This window comes from Eutrigla gurnardus (genome assembly GCF_963514095.1).
Source record: "Eutrigla gurnardus genome assembly, chromosome: 3".
NCBI classification, from domain to species: Eukaryota; Metazoa; Chordata; class Actinopteri; order Perciformes; family Triglidae; genus Eutrigla; species Eutrigla gurnardus.
In genome coordinates, this window is record NC_139917.1 from 10,622,818 (window position 1) to 10,635,913 (window position 13,096).

The 13,096-nt window shown below is 42.4% G+C and overlaps 1 protein-coding gene across 2 annotated transcripts in view; it reads left to right on the forward strand.

Moving 5' to 3' along the window:
- Nucleotides 1–13,096, forward strand: part of rhbdl3 (rhomboid, veinlet-like 3) — a 58,157-nt gene that overhangs the window by 38,380 nt on the left and 6,681 nt on the right. For both annotated transcript variants that reach the window (XM_084005906.1, XM_084005905.1), the window contains 3 exons: nt 3,664–3,888; nt 5,074–5,222; nt 10,994–11,106. In XM_084005906.1, coding sequence (XP_083862032.1) covers nt 3,664–3,888; nt 5,074–5,222; nt 10,994–11,106 — 487 coding nt within the window. The remainder of the gene's footprint in view (nt 1–3,663; nt 3,889–5,073; nt 5,223–10,993; nt 11,107–13,096) is intronic.

A 13,096-nucleotide genomic window follows, 5' to 3' on the forward strand; every position in this document is an offset into this window, starting at 1 on the left:
TAAATATGACATGAATATCTCAAGGGATGTAAGGTTTGTAAACACGAAGCATAGAGGACCTTCTAGGAGGCAGACAGTAATTGTCTGGTTTCTATTGGTACAGCTCTATTCCTCCAGCTCTTCACACACAGGAGGAAATCAGAAGACTTAAAGGAGAGAAAAGGTTTTTAATTTTTTGTTGCTCCATCTCCCCTTTGTACCACAGCTTTTCCATCAATGTGATTGCCAGTAATTGCCTGCTCACTGCTTCGTCACAGTCAGCGTTCAAATCATGGCTTGCTCCCTCTCTTTCCTTCTTCCTCCCTCCATCATCTCCACTCTTTACCTTCTCCCTCGCTCTCTCTTCATCGTTGCCTTTCTTCTTCTTCCTGTCCGTCCTTCTGCCGTCTCATAAAACGCACTGTGCCTGCTCTAGAAGCTGGCTCTGTAATGTGTTTATACTTCCTGAAATATCTACAAACGGGTTGAGCTGCTCTGTTTTCCCCCACAGCAGGACAAAACTATGGGATGATCATGATTGATCTGTGCCGGTGCTCACGGATGCACCCGTATGAATCCTGCGTGTATGTCTGATGCAGTTTTATTACTCGGCTGTTCCCTGAGTGGAGGACATTGTGTTTTCAGGTTGTTTGTCCATGCATCCCTCTGTCCGTTTGCCTGTCTGTCTGGTCGTGATATCACAGGAACATCTGGAAGTGATTTCTTCAAATTTGGCTCAAACACCTGTGAACTCACAGATAAACTGATTAGATCTCAGAGATCAAAGGTCACTCTGACCTCACATGTTGTGAACAGGATATCTCAGGAACGCCTCGCACAAAGTTTGTTAAATGTTGCACAAACGTCCACCTGGACTCAAGGTTGGAGTGACTACAATTTGGTGGGCAAAGGTCAGTGTGACCTTTTGTGCCATAACTCAAGAATTCATGTGGTAATGATTAAAATTCCACACAAACGTCTAATACAATACAATGATGACATGATGACATTTTTGACGGGCAGACATGGATGTAAACTGCAACATGACTGGTTGACAGAGGCAGTACTCTCTCCAGGCGATGATTCTAGTTTTGTTGGAGGACCTCTTTATGCTTCTTAATGCCAAATGAAAGTTAGACTCAGTAGATAATTTGCTCCTTACAGTTTGTAGAAGACCCTTTATATTTGAAACATTGTGAATGTCACCTTTCTAATGTTTACCTGCCGTTTGTCGTAAAAATTCTTGTAATTCATGGACCTATTGCTAAAACTGAAATCCTGGATTGTATTCCTGAAACAAAACACCCCTATCAACGAAGCCCCTTGAATTTCTTAATTACATTTTTGGTCCCCTCTTTTCCAGCCTTCTTCTGTCCTCCTCCCTCTCTCTGTCTCCATATGTCTCTCTCCCCTGTCCCTCTCCTTCGACTGTGTCTTCCATTGATCAAACGGTGAAATTGTCTCTTGCTGTCCAAACACCCATTCGTTCCCTTCCCCTCTCCCACCTCCTCTTGCCAGTGGGTAAACAGAGAGAACGTCATTCTTTCTTTTGTGTCCCGCAAAGAGGAGAGGAATTGCAGTCACTTCACACGAAGAATTGACTGTCTTTATGGGGCATGGTTGCCTGGGGGAGGTCTGTGTGTGTGTGTGTGTGTGTGTGTGTGTGTGTGTGTGTGTGTGTGTGTGTGTGTGTGTGTGTGTGTGTGCACTTCTCATTGCAGTCGAGAAGTGGCCATGGTAACCCGTCATCATTTTCCCACAGTTCTCTATACCTAACATAAAGGCTGAAATAATTGGCTTTTTCTGAAGTTTATCTCCAAACAGTGATCCTTGCAGAGACACGACAGTCTCATTAAGCAGTGCCAGAACAACCATCAGCCAACTGTTCACATTTGAGTTTACATCTGTCATCTTATCGCTATTTTCTCCTCACTGTGGTTTTTCTGCTTCCAACTAAGTCAAATTGAAAGGGATTGCGATGTTTACCTGTTCATAGATAAGTCCACCGTCTTCAAACGAAAACGTGCCTCATTTTTGTAATAAATCTATGTTTATATTGGAATAAACATCATCTGCAGCTTCAATAGGCAACGCTTTAAAGTTGTTGCTTTTGAAGTTGCAGCAGGTATATATACCCCTTTTTTTGTTTCACTTGTAATGCAGACATTATCACATTACATGAATTTATTTTTGCCAATGTCTGCCTTTGCTGAAAATAATATCACGCGTGTTGCCTTAAAATAACATCCACTAACTGACACATCTGGGCTTCCTGCAATCCTAGAGACACAAACTCAGTAGTGGGGTTGAGTTATGGAGAGTGACATAAACAGAGCAGAGTGAGAAAGAGAATGTGGGAGTGATGAAGCGGCACAGGAGTCATGGAGAATGTTAGAAAACACACAGCAAGTGTAATAAAAGGCATAACGCTTGGAAACAATGGTTTTCTTAATATTTCAATTGGTACCTTTAGAAAATTAGCTAAACCCAGAGGCAAGCGTTACAGCGACAGTGGCGAGAAAATAAAATCCTTGTGTGGTTGTAGATTCATGGGCAAACAATGGGCCCCTGGGGACACACATGCAAAAGGCGTCACCACCTCCTACATACAGAAGGAGCAAGACACAGACTTTAATTGTTTATCCTCTTTTTGAAGTTGTTTTGATGTCCTTTTGTCATAATGTGTCTCATTGTGATTATTTTGAACCTTTTGCGGTTATTTAGTGTCTCTTTGTTGTCATGTTATATTTCTTTGTGGTCATTCTGAGTCTGTTGGTGGGCGGTATACGTCTCAAGTGGGTATCAAGTGACGTTTTGCAGATGAAGGCCAGGATGGTCTTGACACTTTGGGCCCCTGGGCCTGTGCCCAGTTCAGTTACCCATCCATGTTAATAGATGGTGCACAACACATAAAGGTGTAATTTCATTGTGTGACGAGTACATTTTCAACCCTTGCTTCAGGGTGAGGAATAAATGCACAAGCTCTGATTATTGCTGCCTCTAAAAGTCCAGGACCTGTTTCAGCCATTCTATCAAGGAGTCTCGTTGTAAACTATATGTGACGTCTTGGCCCATGAATCATTTTAACATGAGATTTATACATGGAAATTCATACATTCAAATCCTGTCTGTGGACATATTCACTTTGTGTTTCAGGCTAGGGTTTTTTCCATGTTTGCAAAATGTGACTCCTGAGCTCTTAAATCAATGCTCGAAATCAAAATAGACGGCAGCATTTTTGGAAATAAAAGCAGAAAATCAGGTATAAAAATAAGAACAGACGGGTGAGATCTTCTCTGATTGAATACCTACTCCTCTCATCACAAACATATGTATGTTTAGAAATGAACATAGACAGAAAGGGATTTCAGAGAGGGGTTTGGTGGTTGCTAGGTGATGATAAAGACATTCTGTTGCCATGGCGAGGTGTTATGGGTCCATTAGTGTGCTGGACTGAGGAGTGTGTTTGTGTACCCAGAGTTTGTGAATATATTTAATAAAGTACCTGGAAGAGTTTACATGTAAAATAAAACAGAATTATCATTAATGTAAAAACATTCTGAACCATTGATAGTAAATCTATCACCCGTCCTCCTTCTTTCTTCCCTTTCTCGCCTTCTTCCTCTCTCTGCCTCCCTGTCTCCTCTTCCTCCTCTTCCTCCCCTTCCTCCGTTCTTTCTCCAGATGAGCAACAAGCGCTCCAACAGTTTCCGGAGGGCCATCCTGCAGGGGAGCAGGCAGCTAAAAGGCTGCAGTCTGAGAGATGAGGCGGGCCTGGGGCTGTCTCAGCGGCTGGTCCGACACGTTGCCTACGAGACGCTGCCCCGCGAGGTCGACCGCAAGTGGTACTTTGACAGCTACACCTACTGTCCCCCACCCTGGCTCATCCTGGCCATCACCATTGCTGAGGTACATTGTTTTGGGTTAGACCAATATGTCTTCTATACCCTATGATTTTTGCTGTGGTGAAACACATCAATACTGGTGTTTATATTGACATTTCTTTCCAAATTTATTTAAAAAATCTGCATTCATGGTATGGCTCAAAACACCAACTGTCCACAGCTCTGGCTGAAATGTTTGTTGACACTGCATTGAGGCTTACAATATGTTTTGAATATTTTATCGAGACACGTACACGTGTGTACACGTACACACACATAAACAGTGAAAAGTAATTTAATATTGAAATGTGGCTCTTTCAGATCAATTTCAGGAGTGTCTATTGCTGGCACGTTCTGCTTTTTATTTTATTTTATTAAGTCTTTTATGTAATGTTGGCTCGCTCTGGTCTGGTCTTGGTCTTGCCTCGGTCTCGCCCTGCCTCAGTCTTGTTACTGACATGGACTCAAACTCCCAAAGTCAATTCTGTACTACTATGCTATTTAGTACGCTAAAACAGTACGTGAGATTTTTTTAGTATGTCTGAAACCTTTGTATGAAACTAATAGTTGTAGTAAAGTGCATACTATTTCTTGTGGAATAGTACGGTATACAAACACTGGACTCTATGCCAGCATAGATATCCTACAATGCAACGCAGTAGTGAACATCGATGACTGTAACATCGTTAATAATGCTTCAATGTAAGCGTAAGTACAAGATTCCACTTTGCTAGGCCTAATTATTGACACAAAAGTATCTTGAGTGATAATACACATATTGAGGAGGTAGTAGGCGGCATTGGTTTTGTCCCAAACTCGATACACTCTGGTCTTGTTTCAGTTTAGTTGGTCTTTATAACGCTCCATTAAGCATGGTACCAGCAAAAGATCGGGAAGAGGAGGCAGCAAGCTAGCTTTAAACTTGAAAAAATAACAACACATATTGCATGCTAGGCTGCAGTGTTGATTTTTCATTATGTGCATATATTAACTTTTAAAGTTTTGTAGAATAACTTGAGTCCAAAATATCATTTATAGGAGCTTGTAGATGCAAGAATGTTTTTCTTTTCTTCTTTTTTTTGTGCTCAACTCTTTCATTACCATTGATTTATGATGCTGGGCATTATTCCATTGTGTTTATTGTGCTGCATATACAAACTACTCCTCCTTAAATCACACATTCTGTGTTTGACCATCTGTGATCTCCCAGGTCGCTGTGTTCATGTACTACGGGTTCCAGCTGGACCGCTTAGTCCTGCAGGTATCCAGTCCGTCCTTCCTAAAGAGTCCCTTACCGTACCACCCCCAGCTACGAGCCCAGGCCTGGAGGTACCTCAGCTACGTTTTCATGCACACAGGGTGAGTTCACGTCTCCCTATTTTCTATGTATTGTCAAGATATTGTCATTGTACAATTTGGACTTTGTGCCATTTGCTATGTTATACTCGCAAAAACAAAGAGTCTCACCACTGTGGAAATAAAAAATGCTCTGGTGGTACGGCAGCTGATACTTTTGTATCACTCGTTAAATGGTAGCAGGGTGAACAGGCTCTGGATGGGTGGGTTTTGTCTTTTAATATCCTTTGGACCCTCAGTTGGCACCTCTTGTCACCAATATCACTGATGCTCGGCAGATGGTACCAGTGATGTTCTGGGTGGTTTTAATCACTCCGCTCCTGTCCTGATCTGTGCACATCCCATGCCAATTTGTAATGTTTCCCATCAGGATTGCTCCCCTGTTAATGTGTGTTCACATCAGACATGAAACAAATTTTTGCCTTTGCCACACTATTTGTGTGAGTTTGAACGCAAGAACATCTGTATTTATTCACCAGATCATTTGTGTTTATTCACGTCACTCGGGCGCACCGGGGAGGAGGGGGGCTTTCCTCCATGTAGACATGGACAATGTTACATCAAACATGGCTGAAATAACCACTATTACTGCTTTGTACATGTTGTGAAGCCCCAGATACACTGGATAGTCAAACGCCATCCTGTCTGAGTTCATAACATCACCCAGAGGTGCTCGGTAAAATTCACTGAGCTGTATTCACCGTGAATAGAATGACACACGCTGGCTGGTTTACTACAGTGGTATGAACCACAATTTTGTTTGGATTTAATTTCATTTAATGGATAAAAAGGATGGGCTGCACGGTGGTGTAGTGGGTAGCACTCTCGCCTCACAGCAAGAGGTTCCTGGGTTCGATTCCCGGGTCGGCCCGGGTTCCTTCTGTGTGGAGTTTGCATGTTCTCCCCGTGTAAGCGTGGGTTCTCTCCGGGTTCTCTGGCTTCCTCCCACAGTCCAAAGACATGCAGGATGGGGATAGGTTAATTGGTGTCTCTAAATTGCCCGTAGGTGTGAATGTGAGTGTGAATGGTTGTCTGTCTCTCTCTATATGTCAGCCCTGTGATAGACTGGCGACCTGTCCAGGGTGTACCCTGCCTTCGCCCAATGATAGCTGGGATCGGCTCCAGCCCCCCCACGACCCTAAATACAGGATAAGCGGTAGAAAATGGATGGATGGATGGATGGATGGATAAAAAGGATGCCAAAATAACATCATAATGAAGACAATTTGTAAGAAGTCCGAAGTCGTGGTTTGTTAGGTTTGTCCCCAAGACAATAAGCAACTTTTAAATTTGAAAATGCTTGTTTTCTAAATGAAGTTTGGATCAATTGAAGGATGGCTATGCTAACACTGTAGCTGCTCCATCACCACTTCAAATATCATCATCTAGGGATAACGACGGCAGTGACCTTGTTGTTTGTACCACAGTCTCTGGTTTATACACATAGTTTTCTTCGGTCTCTGTGCTAATGTGAGGTTCTATCGTAGAGCTCTGGGAGACAACAGACCGCTACAATATGTTTGTCTTCATTTCTGATTCAGTGATGACATGAGGAGGCTCTCAATGCTGATAGGCTTTCGTGTCACGGCATAGCTCAAATTTCCATTATTCACCTCACTTGCGATGCGCCATTCATGCCGGCAGGTGTTTGCTGTCTATTCACTCTTTGCATTGACTTTTTATGCCCCACGAAAAGTTTGTTTACAAGAACTTGGCACAGGAATTCTGCCCTCTTAAGTTTCCTGTTAAAAAAAGCTGTTTATGAGCTTGTTTCACCAGGATGGAGATGTTTGATAACCATGTCATGTTTCTAAGACTGATTTTCAGGAAACGTATAACATTCACTTGCTCCATCTCCATTGATGTAGACATCAGTGTGTGTCTTTGCTTCCTTTTTTTTCTAAATCAACAATCAGCTCCTTGGGTTTACTGATGTTGAGCAGCGGGTTGTTCCACTCTGCCAGATTGTTGATTTCCTCTGGAGTCTCATCGTTGTTTGTAATCTGGCCAATGATGCTAGTGTCATTAGCAAACTTCACAACAGAGATCTCTTCAAGTCTGGAGGTTGCAGTCGTGGGTGTACAGTGTGAACAGGAGTGGGCCGAGCACATGGCCCTGGGGGGCTCCGTGTTCAACACCAGAGTGGTGGAAGAGTGGCTGCCAATCCTGCCTGGGGTCTGTTTGTGAGAAAGTCGAATAACCAATTGCAGAGTGAGGCCCTTGAGCCCTGAGTGCTAAGTTTACCAAGTTCATGAGGGAGATGGTGTTGACTGCTGAGCTGGAGTCAAGAAACAACTTTCTGATGTAGGTGTTGTTATTGTCAAGATGTGTGAGGGCTGTTGGTTCAGTCATGTGATCAGGGGAGTGCATGTCCATGATGGCATCAGAGCTTATTACATAATGATTCCATGAACAAAAATACACAATGTGTAATTAATTTGTGTGTGAAACACACATACTGGAATCAACAAAAGTATCTTCAGTCATGAAAGAAAAGTGCAGATAAGGAGGAGGAGAGGAGAGTTTGTGAATCGCTAATGAGTCTTTGGAGGAATTTCACTCAAGGGAAGAAGTTATAAAACAACACGTGAAAAATCGTGTCAGCGATTATTATTGGATTATTGGTGTATTTACTGCAAGTGTTGGGAACACTTGTCTCCTCTATTCTACCAAAAGAAACCACAAAATATTAACTTAAAGGATAATTCAATCAAACATACCATTGTGCTTCTTCAGCCTACCTTCTCTTCTCTCCCACAACAAGCACCACCGACTCTTTTATTTTCAGCTCAGGCCAGATCATCCAGTTTCAATTAACCTTCTGGGTAAATGTAGATTCAGCCGATAGTGAGAACTAATAAAGTGGTTCGGAGAACATGAAGGTGCCAGGGAGAGACGGCATGGCCGACAGCCTGTGTTTAAAAGATGGAGTAGAGGGGATTAAAGGTTGCTTAACGTGCACCGATTACACAGGAACATATTGAAGTGATTTTTCTCATGAGTTAAAAAAGAGGAAAAATCAGCAACATATTTCTAATGGTGAAATCTCACTCTGAGTGAAGGACAAGAAAACACACAACTAATTAATCAAAATGATTATCCCATCTTTTTTTTGTTCTCTCTTTGTTTATCCTTGAGTGTAGTGACCTTCAATTAATTTCTTTTAGCAGAACATTTCATTACTTTTTCATTGTGGATCCTTTCAAATTTTCACTAATGAATATGTTCTTGTTTTTTTAGACTTTTGTGGACCAAAGTAAGTGCGTTCATGTCTTTCCTGACCCAGGCCTATTTCTCTATTCAGATATAATTTAGAGAGGATAAAGAGTGAGAGAAAACATTAGTGCAAGGAAGGAAAGACCTTTAACAAATGTCATGTACTAAAAATTAAGACACTCCATTCACATATTTTAGAATAGCCAGAGGGAAATGGCAAAATTCAATAAGACATCCAAGTTTCTACTCTCTCTTGAGGTGGTTTCTGTGTTTGACGAAAAAAAGAGTTAATGTGCTAAATGGATTATGGGAACGCCTTTCCCAAAAACATTCTGACATTTAACTCACATGACTGATCAGCTCTTTCCGTCTGCTTCTTCTCAGATATATAACATGGGAATGTCTTTGTCTCTAGACGGCATGAAACATGACCAATAGAAGCTGACACGAAAGAACAGTTTTAACGTGCCCAATAGGAACAAAGTCCTGAAGACATCTTCATTCTTCTATCATAGATGAAGCCGACTTGTCTTGTTGTCTGTTGTTGGGTCACAACCTCTTCTTCTTCTGCTGTTTACTGTTGGATCACAGCCTTGCGTAGCATTTTGCCTACACTCTCACTCTCTCTCTCTCTCTCTCTCTCTCTCTCTCTCTCTCTCTCTCTCTCTCTCTCTCTCTCACTTACTCACACACAAAGCATTTAATCCTATCAACAGCTCAGTGGGACTGATCCTTCCCAATTCTCAACACTAAAACAGAGTGTAAATATTGGCCCCAAAACATCCCTCCATAGCGCATTAGGCACTCTCTCTCTCTCTCTCTCTCTCTCATCATCATGAAAAGTGTGACCTGATGATATCTCGCAATACACTTTCATGGTACCGAGACGTAAAGAGAAAGTTTCACTGAGTTCAGTGCTTTTGGATTGTGCAGCAAACTGTTCGGCTGTAGTTTGGTCAGCCAGTGATTTAAAAAAAGGACAAATGAAACAGTGCTTTTGTTGAGTGCCCTGAAAGATCATGGTCATCTGGACACAATGGGACCTCTCATGGGTATCAACAGGTCTGCCTGACAGTGCGGGCCATCCCTCACAGCCTCATTAGCAGTATAGAAATAGAGAGCCGCTGTTATCTGGAGTGGATTTGTCCTTGTGCATTTGGACTGGCCTCTCCGAGCTAATCAATATCTCACATTGTCTCTCTGATCACTGGAACGATCCTCCCTCTACATTGTAGCTGAGGTGGCTGGGTTGTAAACTAAATATCGTCCTTGTCTTGTTTTTTCCCTGTCTGTGTTGGGGGAATTGCGTATACGTGTTTGATGAGTGAATGCAAAGAAGAGACATGCAGCATTCAGTCGGTCAAACTGTCGAACGGGAGGAAAGGAGGAGAGGCATCCCTCCGTCTCCCGCTTTCATCTCTCTTTCAGCAGCGTGAAACAGAAAATGCAATAATTCAGACTGAGGAAGGAAATGGAGAAGGGGAGTGATGAAGCAAGTGGGAGACAATGATGAAGATTATGAGAGAGAAGGATTACACCATAGCTGCTGTGACACCCAAATGTGTCTGTGCTGTTGACTGAGGTTTGGCTGGAAGGACTTTCTAGCCGTGAAGGGCACCATGAGTGCGTGTGTGTGTGTGTGTGTGTGTGTGTGTGTGTGTGTGTGTGTGTGTGTGTGTTTACATGTAATGTTTGAGTGAACAGGAATGTGTTGATTATTATCTGTGGTTTGACGGAGCAGATGTTAATTTTTGTGTGTGTGTGTGTGTGTGTGTGTGTGTGTGCGTCCGTGAGCAAGCATAATAATGAGGTCTTTGTGGGAACAGGCGGGTGATAATGGGTTTTTTTCTAAGTATTTGTGGCAATCATATTGTTCTGTATTTCTGGTCAAATCCGCACAATCAGTATAGTTTTTGTATAGATTTTGCCACAGTTTGTTTTTTGACGCCAGAGTTGTGAGTGTTTCCTGTCTGACACCTCATCCAAAAGAGATAAAATAGTATTCAACCACTACTGAACAACTTTGATAACAATGTATTTGTCATTTTTGATAATATTCAACAGCTGCACCAACACATACATGAACTATGTATGTTCTTCCCAATACTCAAAATCAAAACACCATGTATTTCCTTCGTTGCAAATTTGCGGCGCTGCTGGTATAAAAAATTGAGATGCAAAATATTTGCAGCCGAGTATTTTACATTTTCGTGTGTAAAGGCCGTAACTTGGGCAATGCCTCTGGAGAGACACATCGCCGATTCAGTGTAACTTTTCGTTGCGCACAATGAACAATATGTGTAGTTTTCATGCTGCTGAGATCCATTAGTTCATGTTGTTCACTAAATTAGATCCTATTTCACTTCATTTTAGACTCGTATAGCTCCTAAAGGTTGATAAGAAATTTCACAAAATCAACAACCAACACCAAATGACCAAAACTCCAACTGTGACTCAGTCATTATTACCTTCATGTTATTGTTGTGGCTCATTTTAACACTGACTCTCTCTCTCTGACCGTGTGTGTGTGTGTGTGTGTGTCTTTCTTTCTTTGACAGGATCGAGCACCTGAGCCTGAACATGGCCATGCAGCTGCTGGTGGGGGTCCCTCTAGAGATGGTCCACGGAGCCCTGCGGATCGGACTGGTCTACGTGTGTGGTGTGCTGGCAGGTGGGCGTGTGATCTCACACACATGCGACCGTTACACTCTCAGTCCCTCTCCCCTCGCTGCAGACATTTCCCTCCCTCTTATCTACTAACTCCACCGTTGTTCCATCTGCTTGTTGTGTGTTTTTCATGCTTTCAACGGCCTATCGGGTTGTAGCCGATGTGTCGGTGGATACTGGTCGAGAACTTGTAGTGTGTGTGTGTGTGTGCGTGTGTCTGGGACAGCTGGCCTTGTGTTTCTGTTTCCTACCAGGCGTGTTGGGATATCCAGGCGTGTTGGGATATAGGGGGTTGTCAGTGCCCCATCAAAGCCTCTCTCTCCCCCTACATCCATGTGTACAATGGGACGGAGCAGAGAGAGTCATCTCAAATGGAGCTCTATCAGAAGAACACACACGGTAATAATGAAATAGGAAGGGGGAGAGTGTGTGAGGTAGGGGTGAAGGGAGAGGGGAGACGGAGGAGGGGAGATGAATTCATAAGTGTTAATAACCTTGAGAGGGTTTGGAGAGGGGCACCAGGATATGAGAAACATAGAAATGGGAGAGGAGGTGGGATAGATTTAGGAGAAACCGAGCAAGCAGCTGTAGAAACACAGACATACAGATTTAAGTGAAATGTTACCGCTGCCTTCCTCAGCTTCAGGCACTCTGCCCTGTTCAGCTGAGGCCATAAGTGGGTATTTCTTTGTGCGTGAGCTCAATGTCATGTTTATATATAAACAAGTCATCCACTTCTCAATGTGTCGGTTTTCTTCCCCAAAACAAACATGTGGGCATTAAAAACGGTGCCCAGGGGGGAGACTCTCAGCTACCAGACAACTGGAGTGGAATTATCGGGCTACTTTTTGAGATGAGTGTTTAAAGATTTTTGGCGATGAAAAGCTGATGCCCTTGTTCCGTGTGTGTGTGTGTGTGTGTGTGTGTGTGTGTGTGTGTGCAGGGGTCAGTGACAAACACCCTAGGGATACCAGCTGTGATGGCCAGTAGGATTAAACTTGCATTGAAATGAGGAGGAAATGCACCAAAAATCAGACACACTTATGTACTCACACACACACCAACACACACACACACACACACAATATCAAGTCTGCTGTTTTAATTAGATATCGACCACCGGCGGAAGAGAGGAGGCACGCTCTAGTTGAGTTTGGCTGTGGTGTTTGGGTTTGTTTGGTCTGATGGGCTTTTTTTGTATTATGAAGGACTCGAGCCAAAGTCTCAGAATATTCAGCATCTAGTGGATGAGTGTGATAAACATATCGTATTTGTGGAATATGTGTTACAAGCTGCTTTCATTGGATAGTAAACAGTATAAAGAAAATTATTTCCAGTAAGTTTATTGTTCAAATGTGTTAACACATTGTTGATGAGTGAGCAGTATTTATTATTAGTATTCCGCCTGTTTTTTCATTATCCAACTTCAACATGGAAACTGCTCAATTAGGACATGGGCCATATTACTTTTCTCATTCATAACTTGAATACTTTCAGAATTTTTTTTTTCACGTTTTCGTTGAAACTTTCCAACAAATGTTCCACATCTTTTGTACATTCAGACATTTTATGATATTAAACTTTCTTTAAAGCTTAGTCGCAATTTTCACACTGATGTGTATTGGATGGAATGTTCAGAGCGAGAGGGGAGACGAGGTCTAAAAAAAAAAACATTTTAAACTTTCTCTCACTCCTACAATTTTCACTCTTCACACTTGATTTTTGGGAGGTTTGTGTTCTTGCATACAGTGTCCCTGTGGAATCAAACAGACCTACACATTTGGCCACAGGAGCCTGAAAGTGTGAGGATCTCTAAACAACTGCAGAATCGGCCCTCATGTTAGCTGACACCTAAAAACAGCATTCACACCACAATTTCTTCAGAAGTTGCTTTTCTCGTTATCTTTTATCATTTTTACTTTTCATAATTAAGTTTATTGTTCAGCTGTAAAATAATATCCTGACCTTTCAGCGGTTTGACTTATTCCTTGAGT